The sequence below is a fragment of the Myripristis murdjan genome, chromosome 14 (assembly GCF_902150065.1).
Source record: "Myripristis murdjan chromosome 14, fMyrMur1.1, whole genome shotgun sequence".
Taxonomy (NCBI): Eukaryota; Metazoa; Chordata; class Actinopteri; order Holocentriformes; family Holocentridae; genus Myripristis; species Myripristis murdjan.
In genome coordinates, this window is record NC_043993.1 from 4,626,035 (window position 1) to 4,645,394 (window position 19,360).

The 19,360-nt window shown below is 38.3% G+C and overlaps 1 protein-coding gene across 2 annotated transcripts in view; it reads right to left on the reverse strand.

Moving 5' to 3' along the window:
* Positions 1-19,360, reverse strand: part of LOC115371841 (AT-rich interactive domain-containing protein 5B) — a 36,871-nt gene that overhangs the window by 15,692 nt on the left and 1,819 nt on the right. For both annotated transcript variants that reach the window (XM_030069405.1, XM_030069403.1), the window contains exons 2-3: positions 8,135-8,287; positions 1,985-2,092 (exon numbers count right to left, since the gene is read on the reverse strand). In XM_030069405.1, the coding sequence (XP_029925265.1) occupies positions 1,985-2,092; positions 8,135-8,287 (261 nt within the window). The remainder of the gene's footprint in view (positions 1-1,984; positions 2,093-8,134; positions 8,288-19,360) is intronic.

Below are 19,360 nucleotides of genomic sequence, written 5' to 3' on the forward strand. Positions count from 1 at the left end.
GGAAGTGGTTCTGCATGGCCGAAGTTATGGTGGGGCCTTTTGAAAGCTGCTGCTTTCAAATTTGAGACAAAAATATGACAGCCGAAAGCAGCTTGGACTTTCTCATGATAAAGTATATGCTGTACATCAGAAAATAGTTGACCATATTTTACTTGCATTGTTGTAATTCATTAACTTAGCAGGGTGTTTAAAGTCTGTTCACAACCTCCACTGTAAAATCTCTGTTTTAACGAGTCATTTAGTCTCACCTTCTCTGCTAAAATTGTATTTTTCTTCAAATGAGCTAAGTAATCTGCCAGTGGGATGAGATAATCCCACTTGTTTCTGATGCTAATCAACTTGAATTTTCTTGAATCAAGTGCCATTTTCTTAATCCTGGTGGCTGATCTGCCTTGTTTCAACATGTTTATAGAACAAAAATTGTGAAACAAGTGAAACTGCTGTGGAAACAAGTGGGATCATCTCATCCCACTGGCTGATTTTCTCCCTTTCAAAAGAAGAACAACACTGAACATAAACACAAAATGACTTGTTATGATGAAGATTTTTTGTTGTGTTTCAGGCATGTTTTTTTTTTTTTTTTTTTTTTTTTTTGCTTTTTTTTTAAACCAACTGAGATATCAGACCTTTGGTTAATATTATTATTAAATGTTAGAAGATTTTTCCAATATGATATTTTATTTGTGTATTTAAATTTTATTCAACCAGGGTGTAACCAGACTGAGACTGATATTTCTTTCACAATAAATAAAATTTAAAAACTAAAAACAAGAGGTTCAGACACAGCTGAGGGAGGTTAAAGTGGTGCAAACGAGCAGCAGGGAGGTTAGGAAACCAGAGGCGCTGTTATACAAGGACATAATGGAAACAAATAGATATTAGATGTCATGGCTTTAGTTTCCCTTATAAAATGACTGATAACATAAAAACTGATACTTTTGGATGGCGGGTAATTTAAGTCCTTTGTTAACAAAATGATGAGTCGATATCAGACTGGATCACTGGAGACATTAAATGATAAATCACCAGTAATGCTCTTTTGAGTAATGAATACTGCAGCATTTTGGTATTTGACTTGTCGCACACAGAAACACAGCAGTGATTCTTTTAGAAACTGCAACTTTAGAGGCCTTATTTTTCCATTAGGAAAACTAAAACCCTATATAAAAAAAGACTGCAGTGGAATATCTAGGTTTAAAATGTGGAAAATCTGGTTTCAGACCAGCCGTAAGATTTACATTTGGGTAATACATTAGTCTTTCTCCCAAAGGGGATTCTCATGTGAAGGCCGAGCTGCAGCCTGCATGTGAATTGTGTTAATCAAAAACATTCAGCAGCGGCGCAGGGCAGGAGGCTGAGACACGTCCACATCTGACGCTGCTCTGCTTCCTGATGGGAAATCTCTATTTTCTGCTGCTGTTGTCATTTTTTTTCTTAACCTTACATTTAAAGAAATTCAGCTGATTTCTATTATCCAGAGAGATTTTCCACCTGCAGAACACCCAATTTACAAGGTCAGAGCCACCATGGCCTGACAGCAGACATAACAAAATATTTCAGTTCCTCCTTGCATGTATGACAGAGCTGAGGGGTGGGGGAGGGGCAGATTTTTGTCTCTATTTTTTTAAATGAATGACATATCTTGGATATATATTACAACTGATAAATATTGCATCAGAATGCTTAATCTTTCTATTGATTTTTATTGAGTAAAAGAAGTATCCATCCAGAATAAATTCACATTAATAATTAATTATTTCAACACAGAATGCATGAGTTAATGGCTTAATTACATAGCTGACAAACATGAGTGAATGTCTTATCAACAATACATGAATAAATAATCTACTAATAATGAATAAAGGAGCGATTGAACCAGAATGTCAGTAAATCTGTCTGGATAGAGATGTCAACTAAACATATATGCAAATCTCTGAAATACCATATCAAAGAAGCATCACACACACAAATCACACACACACACCTCTCCATGCTCCCTAGTGCGGCCCTTGGGTGTGTCTTCAGGTAGGAAGTACAGTCTGGCGCTGGCAAGCAGGTGGCGCTGTGTCTGGTCCTCCCATAGTAGAGTCACCTGGACAAAGAGAAAACAAAACCTTTTCCTGAGTGCTGAGGTTTTGTTGCTGCATCCGAGCTAGAGCTGCCCTGTGAAAAGTCAAATCATCTATGAGACACATCTATGAAATGCACTCGTTTTAACATTTTCTGATGCTTAGAAAAATATATTAAGCTATGTAGAGAGCCTCGTTGAACCAGAAAGACCTTGTGAGCTGTCTCATTTTTCTGACAAAGCCGCACAGCATTTCAATTTAATTCTTAATGAATATTATAGATATTAGGTTTTCGAAAATATTTTCATATGGCTCTTTTGCATTTGACTGATTGATTGTGCCTGCCTTGGTTATTATTAACTTAGCCTCGTAGCACTGGAACTTGCGCAAATGCATTTCTGGTTTCAGACTATGAATTTAAAAACAAAACAAAACAAAACAAAACAAAAAAAAACAGTCAAATTGTGGTATTGAAGAATAGCTAGATATGACTCAAACTGGGGAAATTCAGGAGTTGGGTTCAGTCTAATAGTTACAAATCTCCTGCAGTAACCACACACGGCACCATCATGGAGACCCAGTGAAGAATTGGCTGTGCACAAATAAAGGTTCAGATGAAATCCTAATTCCAGTTTGGTGATTTTAACTTTTTTAACTTCCAAAACTTTTCCATGATTTCTGAGACCCCATTTCAAATTTTAATGCACTGCACAATACAATCAGTTTGCTTTCCATATTACAAATGAAACAACGGTGTGATTTCAACTTAACAAACAGTATTCTTAGTATCTTCTTGCAACAACAAAGTCTAGTTTGTTTCAGAGCCTTGAAGAAACTTGAAGAAAATTAAACAACTTTTCCAAAACTTTTTTTTTCTTCCTCTTACTTCTCCCACACTCCTATTCCAGGAGTGTGTGAACTGAAGAATTTAATGTTCACCTGTGGGTTGAAAATCCTAACCCTAACTCAGTTTCATGAGCGTCAGTCTCATGAAACCCTTCTAAAAAACCTGTAGGACAAACTCCATTAACTTGAAAAGCTGACAGTTTAGAGATACAAGCAAACAGCGATATTTTATTACCAGGCTAGAGAAAGGGAGACATATTATAAAAAAAAAAGGGAGCAATTGCGGCTGTGCGCATGTAAATCTGAGAGTAGGATGCGGGGCCACACAAAAGAAACAGGAAATAACAGGCAAAGCAACAGGAAAATGGGAAATGTCTGACAGAAATAGGAATACTGTGTGAAAAAAGGAGAATTCCCAATATATAAATACAAAAGGACCTGTGGAGACAGGAGAGTTGTACAGTCGCAGTATGGGTATGAGTCATAAACACTGTTAATGACTCACGGGAATTAAAGTTAATAAGTTCAACATTTACACTGTTTCTCTAAGATTTTTGGTTCAGTTTTCAGATTTAATTTGTTCATTCAGGGAAGCTCTCACATTCCCACTGGGAACTTCCCAGTAAACTGCATTCACAATCTTACTTGTGTTCAGTGCCCTAGATATCAGTACACCAAGATTTTGGGAAACTGTCCAGTTGGGCAGTTTACCCGCAGAAGGATGAGAAAATAGTCACCAAGATCATCCATTTGTTGCCAGCAGATCACTCACTTCTCTGCTTCATGCTAACATGTATTTGCGCTGTTACACCACTTTATTTTATTTATATGTGTGTGTATATATCTATATCTATATATCTATATACACTCCTGATCAAAATCAGTGTGGATACCTGACAGAAAATGACACTGAATCCACATTTTTGCGAAGATTTGGGCTTTTAAAGGCTGCGGTCTTAAACTTTTGATCAGCTGATGAACAGCCTATTTCAGTTTAATGGTTGTTTGCAATACATTGCTTACTCAATTTTTTTTTTTTTTGTCTCACTCCCATTTCTTCTTTTTGCATTTTGAAGGTCTTCTTAGAAAGTTCTTAAGATCCAACAGTGCAAAATGTAAATTCTTGCAATTTCTCAACAGGTCTTAAGATTTTGATCAGGAGTGTATATCTACATAAATATATATATATATATATATATATATATATACACACAGACACATATACACACACACACACACTTTTTTTTCAGCATTTTTGCTTTATTTGACAGTCACAGTGGAGATAGACAGGAAAGGCAGGGGAGAGAGAGGGGATGACGTGCAGCAAAGGACCTGAGGTCGGGTTTGAACCCCAGTCGCTGCGATCAGGACTAAGCCCTGGTACATGGTGCGCACTCTTAACCGGTGAGCCACCAGGGCGCCCCATTTTATATATTTTTAATATATTTTTAAATTATTATCTTTATCTCCTTACCTCATTATTGCCTCTACCTCAGTATTATCTCTTTTATGTCATTATTTGTCACTTCATGTTGTTTGTTCATTTGTATCAGTCGATCATCCATGTCTGATTGTAAATGGCACTGTGAAGGGCGCCCGCAATTTCACTGTACAAAATGACAATAAAAGGCTTCTATTCTAACAGCACACAACGGGTAAGACTGACCTTGCAGAAATATGAAATTGTTTGTAATTTTTTTCATCAAATGGCCTGTAGAATGAATAAACTGTGAGTGTAAATGTAATATCACTAACTTGGTATAGCTAATATAGCCAGGTTTATAGGGATGTAAACCACAAACCTCATCATGATACCATATTATATCAATTCTTTGTACAACAATATTTGCTGATATTACAAAGTCTGGCACAATACAATTTCGATTTGATTCAATACAGTAGCCTGCAATCAATATTAGACAATACCATGTTCTCATTAACACATTTAGTTGGTGTGAAAAAAGCGGGTCAAAGTCAGCGAGGAGGAGGCGGCAGCTGCCATGCTAACTGTAATTGCAGTGTGAGGGTCAATGCCGTGTTGGCTTTCAGGAGCCTGGCAAGGTTCCTCCTGTTTCCTGAGTGTCTTATCTGTAACAGCATTGTTTGACAGCACACACGCTATAACGCAGTCTTTTCACCTGAATCCAAAATATTTCCACTCAGCTGACTTATTTCTGAGAGGGGAGCGAACATCCTCCTCCTCATCTTATCTTCGACTCTTGCCATTATTAGCATGGCACTAGCTAGCAGCTACTACCACGGCTTCAGGTGCACTTAGGCCGAAACAGCGACATAAGCGTGCCGTGAGAATTTCAAAATAAAGGTGGTTGCACTTTGCGTCAATCCTATTGCATTGTTGAACGTTTGAGTGATGGATTGATCCAGATCGATGGATCACTACTCCCCTACAGGATTTGTTTTGGAACTAGTTCAGTTGAGGAGTCATGTATTCATATGCTGTGCGGTGATTTTTAGGCATCATGTGGACTTTTTAGTAGAAGTCCATATGATGCCTTCATGTTCTCATCAGACTACTGGGATGTTCGGAGGCTCCCACTTCTGGTTTTACAAAGTCTAAAAATCCATTCCAAATTCCATTGATGTACTTTGAAAATCAGACGCAGAAAAGATGTCATGTTGTTGTCGGCAAACCATTTGGGAATTACTAAAAATGACTTCATGTTTTAAAAATTTCTGAGGTACTGAGGTATTTTCAGATCAAATGTATTATCATTCACAGAAAACTCTGTGGTGTGGGCAGCCATTTAGAAATGTCACAGCTGGGACAACTGATTCATAGATCTAGAATCATGATTTATCCACATACCTTTAAGATTACTTAGAAATTATATTTAGAGCTGTGGCTTTTGATAAAATGCATCAGATCAAAGGTTCTAATTTTGTCACTTTTGATAAAATGTTAGTCACTTATTTTTATTCAATGCAGTTATGCTAAAGCTTGGAGCACCTGAAGTAAAGATCCAGCACAGACACATGCATGGTTCTGGTGTCCAACAGGCTGCTCAACCTTGGCTGTTTTTTTTTTTGACTTGTTTATTACTATTATTTTATAATGGCTATTTTTTTTATTATTATTATTTTATAGTTCCCAGTGTCCTTTTTACAGCTTTTCAGGATCTGAACAAGCACACAAGCACACTTTTCTAACCTCTTTCATATCACTGATCCACAATGATCTGAATGGATATTTGCCTGATTTTATTATTATTATTATTATTATTATTCTGAAGAGTCTACGGATGCAACGTGGATATGTATGGACTATTATTATGCATCATAACACAACAATGTATGATTCCATTTTTAAAAAGCACTGTCCCTTACTTTATTACCAGCCTCCTTCTTGTGGGATTTTAAGGTCAGTAGTGTTATTGTTTATCATCTTGATTTTTTTCCCTTCATTCTCTTTGGGTATTGAGGTGTTGCCTTTATTTATATTCCTGAGACGCACTGAAATTACGTTTTTGGTTGACTTGCCAAAGGCTTGCACACCAAAAATAAATCATTTAAATCATTTTCAACAACCAAAATCATTACTTCCATTTTTCATCAAAGTATGTGAAGCCTGTCCATTTTCAGTGGCATTAGTTTGTTCAGAAGCTGTGTGACAAATCAAGATTTAAAGTCTATACAATGGTTCTTTTTTGTCTTGGCCTTGCACCTGCTGTGTTGCAACATAAGAGAAATGTTGCATTTCTGCTAACATTTGGCTAGTTAGCAATCCAGGCAGCAGGAAATCATGAGGAAAAGTTTGCATAAGTTTACATACTGCCACTTTGTGTAGAGCATTGTTTTTAGGTAGCCAATCAGGAGCCTGTCTGATACAAAGCCCTAGCTTTGATTTGATTGGCTCGGCTTGTGGTCAGAGAGTTTGCATAGCTGTCAGTAGGGACAAGGTTTGAGAAGAGGCAAAGACCAATACCCAATTAAAACGGTTTATTTGCTCAACTGGGCAACTAAATAAAACCACCATAGTTCGATTCAGATCCTTCATTAAAATCAATCAATGTCAGCCCGAAATGCAATGCATTCTTTTTAAGAACACGAGTCCTTGCTATTTCTGCTGGCGACCTAAATTGACTAAATTTAGCCTTGCCGTGGGTTGTAGGCTCAATAAAACATACTCTTCAGTCTTCTATAGCTCATGGGGAGACTCAACAGAAGAAGGCCCATGACCCGTTTTGTTTCAAATCATAGTTTGGTTTTATTTCCACACAGTGAATGTGGAAACTGTTGAGGAAAGATGAGATTACAAAAAATAAAACACACACACACACACACACACACACACACACATATGGGCATTGTGTCTTAAACAAAAAGAAACAAAAAGGAATGAACAAAAGAAATGAAAATGCCTTAACTCAGCTGTGAAACAGGAACACCTAGGCCTACTTTCTGAATTTCAACTGGCTGTTTTTCATCTAATTCTTGTTAGCACGCAGCTAGCAAGCAACTCTTAGTTCCAAGGACCAATGCTAAGAATGCTAAGGACAGCCCTGTTTTGGGGAATGTGAATGACACGGTGGTTTGAAGGTATGTTGAAACTCTTCTCCTGCAGTGTGACGAGGCGTCTGGTGAACATAATCCAACTAGGTTTCAAAATGTCTCAGTATTCATTTCCAGCCGGTGGCTCTCTACCACATGCTGCTGTAACCCAGAGGTATGCACGTTTTCTCTGCAACTAAACACTACAGCAGACAGAGGCAGGCGCTAATTAGTGAAATGAGCTGCCGTAGTGTTTTGGTTTGCTGGAAACCTGCAAATTCATGGGCCTCGGCGGCACATGTTTGAGAAGCAGCATTTTGTATAGGGAGGATTTCATATCGTACTGAAATGCAATCTTTACAGTGGAACAATAGGAGACACAATGTGCACATGGCAGGTATATTTTATGTAGTGTACTACTGTTGTTATGCAGCATCTAGACAACCTGCTACTGGAACACAAGAAATTCCCAATTTGGGAACACTAAGGTACATCAACCTATTTATCTATTTATCCATCTATGTTTTAGAGGATAGACATGCTGTGTCGTATAAGACAATGTAATAAGATTTTGCTTTTCTTTCTGGCATGTTTTCTACAAGTTACTATTGAAAAGTAATGTCATGTGTGCATTACCTTTCCCATTCATCCACTGCAATGACCACATTTCGATAGCCCTGCACCCATCCCTGCAGCAGCAGATATCTCACCTCAGCGATGCACGCAGGCTCCTGGGGTCCACAGCGGATGTAGTAAAACTCTCCCAGCTTCCAGACCTGCACGGGGCCGCCGGGCTGCGCCGTGCTGCTCACCGACTTGTAGAAGGCATAGCCGCCTCGCAGGCAGGAGGGAGCACCCAACCACTGACAGGACAGGAGGACAGAGAGGATACATGAACGTGGCTTTGTTATGCTCCCTGTGCAGTGCAGTGGATCAGCATGGCGGCACTAGCACCGACGCGTCAGCTATACAAGCATTTCTGCAGCAGAAATCATCTCACTGGTGGAGTTAAATCTCAGGTGGAGGGAGCCAAAGAACCACAGCTGTCCAGGTAACATTATGGTGTGGTCACATCTGAATTCAGTCCGATAATTTTCTACACACATCACACCAGTTGAGGATGTGACATCACATCTGTTGAGTGTGCTGTGGGCTACAACAATAGTAGCATGTTCAACAGCAGCTATAAAACAAATTCAATCTATTCCTGTGTATTTGTGGGACTGTTGTGTTGTACAGGTAGTGGGTTAGGAGGGGAAAAAAGAACTCTCTATTGCCTGTAGGTGCACATTCACAAGTCAGAGTTCGACAAACATGAACCCTGATCTTTGCGTACGCATGGCTCCACAGTATTCCACTCGCATTTGCCCCTAGAAATATATTTGTGCAAACTGGAAATAAATACGAACACAATCCACCATAATCTTTTGTTGCCAGCATTGCTGTATCAGCCGAACACAAAACAACTGCGATTATTAACCCTCTGAATCCCAGGAGCCTGTGGGCAGGCTTTTATTTTGAAGGTTCACTTTAACCCTCTGAACAAAATTCCCTTTATTTCTTGTTCTTTGTTGAGAGGATTTTTATGTAAGTTGGGTTGTGTATTGTGTTTCTGTCTTTCTTCCGTTTTCAGGCCATTTTCTGTAACTATTTACTGGGTTCTTACTCATTTTTGAGTCACGTCTTGCAAACTGACTGATGCTTTTGAAAGAAATCAAGTGACTTTGTGCAGGTTACAAGAGAATGAAGGCCAGCAAAATGTACAGTGGTAAAGTTTCCTCAGGCTTGCAGTACAACCACTTTGACTGCCCACCAGCCCGCTGACCAGGGTTGCCAAGTCCGCGTTTTTTCCGCCAAATTGGGCTACTTTTTAAGTGTTGCGGCGGGTAACAAATTTTGTCCGCGGGTTGGGCTTGAGCAGACATGAATAAAGATTCATATTTTGAATGACCAATGTTTATACCCAAATCCTGTCAAACTGACTCCGGGCCAGATCAGTATATAAACTATCCACATATGTCACATGCTCCATAGACAAATAATATGCCAATGCTGTGTGAGGCCACTCAGCACATGTCCAATCACATCATCAGCACCACTCGCGCCCAGTGCCTGTCAGCTGAAGTCAGGTATCCCATATTATATTTTAAGTTCTGATATACTGTAAATGAAATAGGTAACTGTTTCGGGAAATTGCCTTTAATGTTTATGGTGTTATTTTATAGATGTTATAGTGCATTTTGCAATTATAGCAATGCTGTTGGACTTTAAAAGCAACATATATGGATTTTTATGGGCATATTTTGAGTTCTGGTATTGGGCTGATTTTTGGGCCCTTTTTATACCAGGTTGGGCGGGTTTTGGGCTGGTTTTGAGTTGCTGTTTGGCTGCTTTTGTCTCACAGATCTGGCAACCCTGCCGCTGACAGAGCAACCCCAAATTATTCTAGATATGGTTGTTTCAAACTACTCATTTTCACTCTGATGTGTTACTCAAATATTTTTCACTGTGCTCCTAAATTTCGTGTTTGCTCACATTTTTTCCCCATATAGGAGTACATGTACACCTTTAGAAAAACGTTTGCAGCAAATTCCTGTATACGTGACTATACTGTACTGCCTGAAGCTCATTAAAGAAGATGAGGGAAGACAGAAGAAAGTTAGCATGTATGCCGGCGTCCTGCTGCTGACTGAAACACTAATGTTAGCCATACAAAGTTGTCAAGGTTAGTTAGCCTAGCTGACGCTCAAAGTTCAAAGTAGCCATAGTAGGTCAAGGTCAAGGTCAATAAAAAAGTGTTTTCATTGTTCACGTCTGCCACTTCACCAACATGAACGCAACCAGTTTCATGACCTCAGAGAAATGTTATTGAAGGTAAAAGTCCAGCCCAGAATCTGTTTCAGCTCATGTATATGGGGGCTGCAACGAATTCCTGTATAAGTTTAGTGCAAATGTAGTCCAGTCATTTTATGAAAAAACCTAGGACAAATTGCAAGAGAAGCAAACTCAACTGATTTTGTATCCTCAGTTTGTCCTGAGTGAGGGGAAAAAAAGTCCCAAGAAATCCCATTGGTGGAAAGTTTTGAAAATCACCTCTATATGACCATATATTACCAAAAAACACTGTTTTTACCACACAGGGGAAAGGGGTTCAAAATTTGACTTTCAGATATCACTATAAAAATTCACAAGTTGATTACACACACAAAGACAAGAAAAAAAGTCAATTACAAGTTCTTTGAATTATTCTGTTTACACGTGCATATCACACATTATCTGATTTGATATGCGCTAATTGGAATATAAGGAATAAATGCCAGAAGAGACATTTAAACAGTGAATTAAAAGGTTACTGTATATATAGTAACCTTTTAATTCACTGTTTAAATATCTGGCCTAAAATTACTGGACTAATGTGTCTGTACCGTTAGCCTGAAGATCAGCAAAAATGACAAGGGGTAAGACAGAAGGAAGCTAATATGAAGGTTAGCACTCTGCTGCTATCTGAAAAGCTACAGTCTAATGTTAGCCATACTAGGTTATCAAGGTTAGTTAGCCAAGCTGAAAGTAGCCATACTAGCCTGTAGTTATCCAGGTAAGCTATTGAGCTAGCTGCTGCTTGTTAGCTAGCTGCTAAGCTTTTAGCATCATGGACTTGAAGGTGAAAAAGAAGTGTTTTTGGTTGTTCAAGTGTGCTAATTACCCAGCATAAACTCAATTAAGCTAGCTGTCCAAGTTCAAAGTAGCCACACTAGCCTGTAGCTAGGCACGTCTAGTGAGCTGCTGCTAGTTAGCTAGCCGCTGAGCCGCTAGCATCACGCGGTTCAAGAAAAAAAAAAAAAAGGTTGTTTTTCTTAGCAATGACATTAGTTCTACCTCTGAGAAGTGTTTTTCAAAGAAAAAGTCCAGCTTTGCAGCAGTCTCCGTGAGTAGCTCCGTGATACAATGATCCGTGTGCTGTGCTCAGAGGAGTGTGACTCTGACTGAGCGTGTGATCTGATACTGATCAACAAGTCCACAAAAACACACTGCTCACTGCTCGCACATCACTATTCATGTGCTCACACATTAGAAAGCAACTGATCTTAGAAATAGCACTTGTGTCTCCACCTTCATGACTGCTCCTCATGTTTGAACAGTTTGTCTGGTCTCAGCAGAAGGGAGTTGGGGAGCAGTTCATGTACTGGCACAGTGGATAACCACAGCGGTGTCTTTAAGCATTCCTCATTTTAATCAATGAGCAAGGTTATTACAGTTTACTTCAACTAAACTAAAAACTAAAAGTAGGTGTGAGAAAACATTTTAGTTAACTAGGATAAAATAAAAACACTGAAAAAAATGAAAACAAACTGAAACAACATTGTGTACTGCCAAAACTCATTAATATAAAAATAAAACTACACAGAAAGCGTGTTTAGTTTTTCTGTTTGGTCAAATTCATCACCACAGCAGCATGAGTTTGTGTTGGTGCTGATGTTTGTTGAGACTGGGACGTCGACATGACTGCGAGTCAAAGTGTTGGCTTTGGATTAGAAGACCCATTCTGACAAACACCCCCCCTATAATAAGAAAACTAATACAAACTCAACTAAAACTAAACATTTTTAAACAATAAAACTAAACTGAAATGAGCAAACACTCTGGAAACTAACTGAAACTAAACTGATTTGAAATTAAAAACAAAATAAAAATAAAAACGAATGAAAAATACAAAACTATAATAACTGCCAGTGAGTGTCTGACAGCAACTAAGCGTGACTGCTTTTGTCTAGTGGTGTCCATTGTTCCCCACTAATAATACACACCATACAAATATGCCATTTTGAAACAAAACAGCAGGACAGACCAAAGTGTTAACCCTCATAAACTGGTATAATAATAATAATAATAATAATAATAATAATAATGATGAAAATAATAAATCCAACTTGAGAGTCTCTGTGTTGTATGGAGTCTACACTCTCTTCAGTAAATTCTCCTGGGCTGATGAATCATCAACCCATAAATTCACACAGACTCTGACTTAACCTGCTGAATACATTTAGTGACAGCCTGCCGGCGTTAACACACCCTGTGAAGCTACACCGCCTTGTTTAGATGCACTATTTTCAGATGTGCAGTGCTGAGGCCAGGATAGTGTAATACATTAAGCAACTTAGAGGAAAAAAAAATGTTAAAAATTAACTCCTGAGAATATCTAGCATGGCAAAGGCATATCTGCGCCAAGCGATAACACTCAGTTACAATACAGCCCTTACATTTCCAAGAAGTGATACCAACCTCCTGTTAACAAACTAAAACTTCGGTGCAGCAATATGCATTCAAAAACTGGGAAAAGAGTGAGAGTCATCATGAAAATAAAATAACTTTTATTAGATATTTGCAGACTGTTGCCTGCCCAGTATTGGCATTTGAGAATGGAAATAATATTTGTTATTGAAGGATCGAGTAATGAAATTCACATTTTGTCCAAATCCATAAATTCCATCATTACATGCATATTGACGTTGGAATGAGACCCTTCGATTTTATTTCTAAACCTGATAATCTCTTCCAAGTAGCTTTTGTTTTTAGTTTGTGACCATCAAAGCAAATGAATGAATGGGTAATTACTAACTTTGCAAGTAAAGCATACAGCTTCCTGCTTTGTTGTCGCTGACACGCAGACGTCAAAGTTAAACTGGCACATGAAAACAGTGAACATGTAATGCAATGCAGCCCAACAGAGAGCACAACAGTGCTCTATACAAAGGGAAAAAAACTGGTTCTTTATACTTTTAACACCACAGCCGTGACCTTTTTTTAATTTAATATCTGCAAAGACTATACCCATGAATTGTATTAAACAATATATCAACCACCTCGGTACCAACAATGCTTTTGGTGGGAAAAAGAAGTAAACAATGAAGTTATTTTCTCAGCTGCAGTTACTGCTCAACAATGTAACAATAACCAGAAAAAAAAATAGCCTGACAAAACAAAATCCCTGAAAAATTGATGGTAACCCATGTCCTTGAAATTCACACTTTAGCTGGAACCCAAATTCCAGGGAAACTGGATGTTAATAATAAAATATTCACAGGAACACACACATTCACATGACACAAATTAGCCCTGTCAGCGGAGAGAGCACAGTTCAGATCTGCTGCTGCCATTTAATGTGCTCCTCTGGTACAGCTGCACAATATGGAGGACACACCAAGACGCCATCTCAGGCTTTTATTTTGCACCTAGTGATCTGATATGAGGGTGTTTTGAATTGTCTGGGACTGATGTGATATCTCAGGTGAGCTCAGGTCAGACTGGCCAAGTTAAAATCTTTCAAAAACACTTTTAAAACTTTGTTTTTCCTCAAATGGCGTTTCTATTATCATTTACTTGTTTTCTTATGTTTTCTGTGTATCTTGTGATGCTGCTTGTGTTTAAGGATGGGATGTTTTTACTATAAACAGAAATACATCTGACAAAGTATCATAACTTTTTGCTCAACACATTTTTGATGAGTCTCCTTTCTTGCAGCATAGTGTCTAACATCAACAGTCAAACCTCGTCATCTCAGCTGTTGTGTTGCTCTGCTATGTACAAGGAACATGGATTTGTTCACATATGGCTCTGCTCTTTTAAAAATGTAACTTTTTTGTCGTTTTCTCTGATCTGTCATGAGGCACAAGGTGCAGTCGTGTCAAGACCCTGATGCTAAATCATCCATAATGCTAAATTATTTATTCATTTCTGGTTTATTTGATAGGGGCTGATACAATGTATACAGCCAAACTGAAAACAGCTATGTAATGCAAGCATCATCGTGTTTGCAGAGTGGATGATAATCTGCAACTCCCGTCGCTAGAAGGGCTTTTGTACAAAATAAGGGATAAAAATTAAAAACAATGTTAGGTAAACTGATTATAGCAAGATACGACACATGTAGCAGTAACATAACTGCAGAAAATTAGAAAAGGACATAGTTGTAAACAAAGGGAAAAAAGAAAACTTGTGTTGTGTACTTCATATGTTAACACATGGCGTTGGCTGTGTTGCTGTTTTAAAGCAACCAGTTCATAGTCCAGATAACTGCAGTTGTGATTTTAAGTACAAACTTAGTGAAATTATTTAATTTCAGCCCACCTCTACTGGTGTTACCTTATTTTTCCTTTACTGTTCCTCAACTCTGAAGCGCTTTGTTTAAAAATGTGCAACAGTATGTAAATAAAGTTTTTGTTCTTATTACTGACAATATCTCAGAGACAAGTGGTCTTATTTTGACAAAATTTGGAGGACTGATGCATCCTTGCACAGGATGACTGGCCTGATGGAGATGCTAAAATTAAAAAGTAAAAATGTCCAACTTTGCAGGGCCATAACAGCTGCAGCACTGGTCTGATTCTGCTGTGTGACCTTGTTCCTGATTGGCCCAGAGGCTGCCTGCATCATTTGTGGGGGGGGGGGGAGACCTTTACTTCCTTTTTTTGAAAAAAAAAAAAAAAAAAAAAAGATGAATATCTGATTTTGAACAAAAGCTGCTGTCATGCTGCAGTGCAGCTGAAGGGTAACTAACGTTCTAACTTTTCAGAATGACTGCTGATACACGACAACAGTAAGAAATGGTGCTTTTTAAATGGGACAGTCAACACCTACAGTACACACTCTGACCTACAAAAGCAAAAAACAGCAGCTGCTCAAAGGGAAACTGGCAAGGAAAAAATGATAATCAAATTTCTCCCTTTTTTTTTATTGCTCTGCCAAATGATTTAAGCCTGTTGAAATGTGGGGATTTCTAAACTGGTAAATAAGTATTATTCATCCTGTTATATAATAAAGACTGACAAAAATGGAAAAATCTCATTTTTGGTTCACAACTGAGGAATTAAACAGCCATGAGGGCTGGGCAACATGGACAGAATCAAATACCACGATGTCTTTGAGCAAATACCTCGATATCGATACTGTCATAATATCGTAATTGGTGCTTTCATATTGATTTTTATACACAAGGATATGAAGACCAAGCACCTAGAGGCAGATAACTTAAAGCACTTCCAGCTATCAGATGTAACTGCATGGCCCTGACACAAAACTACTGTAAACTTTCAACCCTAAACCACCAGAGCAACTGGTTGCTATGGTAATGTCACCTGAACTACCAGATTAACCAAGTCAACGGGAGATTACACTGCTGCTACTTCTTCTTCATGGGGTTTAAAAGAGACAGATGCCTGACATGACTTCACTGTTTTTAGTTTTCTATCAAGGCCAATATTTGTTGCTTTTCATATGTTGAAAGAAAACAACAGGCGACCAAGTTGTAACTTGTGTATGTTCATGGATTTGTCTTCATGAAACGAGTGCTGTGTTTCTTCCTTGTGTATTTGAAAAAAATGTCTGATTTTCTGTGTTATCCTTGACAAATTTCAGCCTCATGAAGGTTTCACATAGTGTTTTAATGAGTGTTCACTGAACTAAGAAGACCTTCAGCAAGGGAACAGGGAGAACCAATCTCATCCAGTCAGGAAGTGCCTCTGGAATCAAATGAGGCACATCTCAAATAAAGCTATTATTATTCTCCCAATTTCACTCACTCATGTTTCATGTTTCATGCAATACCAAAGGTTAAAAAAAAAAAAAGAAATTAAAAAAAAAATTCAAATCAATCATTGAAAAAACAGAGGTGATTTCATTCTCTAGAATGCAGGTAAGAATATAGCCAAAATCTTTTGTGTTTGAGTAGGTTCTCCCTTTTTCCTTTAAAATGGTGGATCTCTCATTTTACACACACACACACACACACACACACAAAAAAAAACAGAAAAAAAAAAAAAAAAAAAAAAAAAAAACAGAAAATGCTCCTCATATCCTGCTCAGCACAATACTGTGGCTTTATTTAATCTGCAGCCTGGTTTGTGTGTGACTGCCTTTGTGTTTACGCACACTGAGACAAAGCTACTGTCTCAACCTAATGAACGCTGGAGAGAAATCCTGAGGAGCGCTCGGTTCGTCTTATCTCTCAAGGCGTTTATGCGCGCTACCGGGGCTGTTTACACGGGTGGAATGATAAACCAAGCACACCTCAAGCAGTTCAAATATTTGAAAGCCAATTCTGCTGCTGCTGCTGCTGCTGCTGCTACTGCTGCGTGAATAACTAGCTAGTTGTTTTGTATGAGCACATTCAAAAGTCACTGCAGCGTCTTGTGAAAATGTCATCAATCAGAAATGAAGGCGGTTTGGCTCCAGTCCAGCGCTTTTTGGATTATGGATGCTGTTTGTGACGATGTGATGTGATTAGATCTCAGCTCTGTTGGTATTTCAGTCCGCTGGGATCAAATACAGTCTTATGGTTTGGTTTTAACAGAAAATACAGGCGGAAGGTTACCAAGTGCACTTACTCAAGTACCTAAGAAAAATTCTACGGAAATTCTCAAGTTCTTGAGTATTTCCATTTAGTCAGACTTTCTACTTTTACTGTTCTACAATTTGTCAATCTTCTGATCTTCATCCTTCCAAATTTCTCACTTGCAGAGGTCAATATTCTATAAGATATAGTTGGTACTAAGTTGTAGAACTGCTTTTCCAATCTGGCAAAAATCTGCACCTCTAAAATGTTACAAAAAAAATGTTAAAACGACCATCTAATTGCTGGTCTGTAACTGCTGTTTTCCACGTTTCTTTTTTTACTTATGCGTCATTATTATCATTATTGCAGTCAATACAGGTGTGTGAAATGATATCCCGCTCACTAACGCACAGACATTACACAGGCATTCATCACAGTCACACATAACGCTCTCTCATTTTTTGTGCTTTTATTTTGATATTATTACTGTAGTTGTTTTATATTTCTGTTACTCTTAGTTTGACATCACTTTTATCTAGTCATATTGTTTACTGTGTAGTATTGATCATTGTTGTCCATTCATTGTTCATTATTTTGATGTATTCTAAATTGTGCAAAGACAACTAACATTTCAGAGGGAAGTCTTGCACTTTTTCCTGCACTACATTTACCTGACAGCCGGAGTTCCTTTGCAGAAGAAGCTTTTCCATGCCAAACATCAGATGTGCTGCATTGTTAAGAGTGTAAACTAGCCAAGGTGATATGGAGCAGTCAGAGCCGTAACATTAAAGCACTTCTTACAGGTTACTGTATCAATTATTTAACTCTCTGAAAGCAGCCATTCTTCTTACTTTGCATACTCAACTCCATTTCCCTGTTGCCTGTGCTGTGCTTTAACTTAAATAACATTTTGAACGCTGGACTTTAACTTTTAATGATGGTATTAACCACTTTTATTTAAGTAAAAGGATTTAAATACTTTTTTTTCTGAGCACTGAACAGAAAACACATTCTCCTGCACTTTGTATAATCTTTAAGTCTGCGACCCAAATGATAATCTAAATATCTGTGTGCGGACGCCAGGCTCATGAAAAACACAGCGTTTCTCCTTGCCATTTTGGGTCCTGAGCCACAGCTTAAGAAACCAGGCTCTATATTAATCTGCTTAGCTACAAACATTACTCATGGATACCACGAGTTTGCATGCAGGCCAGTGTGACTTACACTTCTGTAAACCAATGCCTGCTCCTCGTTTTGAGCATTATCCTGCCTGGGTGGTGTTCCTTTTTTGTTCTTAAATGTGCAAATAAACTCAATTAAAATAATGTAAATTCTAAGTGGGCAGAGGGCAAAGAGGACACATGCTTATTATCCACATGAAATAACAGGCCTGCTGTATAGACTCTGGGTGTGGTTGGCTATACAGCTGAATCCAGTTAGTCACGATAGATTGTGATTTGCAAAATAAAAGAAACGCGTATATTCACAGAAATTCTTCTAAAAAATTCCTCCCTGCACCCAAGTTAGTTTTTTCTTTGTTATAAACTAACCATTTGTTCCTAACCCATCCCTGTAGCTGCTGTGTGTCCAGCAGAGCAGGCGTCCCTGAACGCACCACCACCACCACCTCTCCTGCTGCCCCCCTCATGTCAAATTCTCACTCCTCTGTTTCATCCCTGCCCCCACCCAGCCATCAACCACACCCCCCAACCCCCACCCCACCCATCAGTCACCACCCCCACGCACCCCCTCCCCCACCAAAGCTCTGCAGGCCAGCCACAGCACTGCTACAATCAATTTTAGAAGCACACAGCAAAAAATATCACAGCAAAACTATAAACAGTGTGCAGTGTCACAGAGGAATACTGCAGAAAAAAACAACACAATAAAGTCACTATATAGTCCCTGCTGAATACTATGACTATAACCTCCAGTGAGACTATTATGACACTACAGGAAGTGAAACCAAAGTACTACAAAAGTCACTAGAAGCTCACCACTGGTTACTGCAGATGCATTAAAATTCATACAGTCATATTATAGAAATAAGAATATTTTAAGTGGTACTTAGGAGATAAAACATTACATGAAGTAATACAAGTCATTATTAAGTACCACAGGCCCCTATAGTTGCATTATTAAATGAAAAAATAGTGTGTACATTCAAACTCACTATCTGTTACCATAGGCACACTTAGTCTCAAATAATTATAGACATTGCAAGAATATTTTAACATATCATAATGTAATATGAGAAGTACTACAGATAGCATAAGCCTCTTAGAGTAGTATGATGATCCAACAGGAAGTGAAACAAATACTCTCAACTCAGACTCACTCTTGGTTAACAAACACACACCAAAGTTCATAAAATTCTAGTAACTTTATGAGAATATTTCAGATAAAACATATTACTAAGTAATATAAGGAGCAGCACAGACACTCTATTATAAGTATTATAATGATAGCAAAGGAAATACTGTATCTACTATTACTCCAAACACAGGAGCTAAAACATGCCATAAAGTAAAATAAGGTCACTATTAATTACCACAGACACACAGGATGTCCCTATAAGTAAACTACAGGATCATCAGAGTACAAGAGT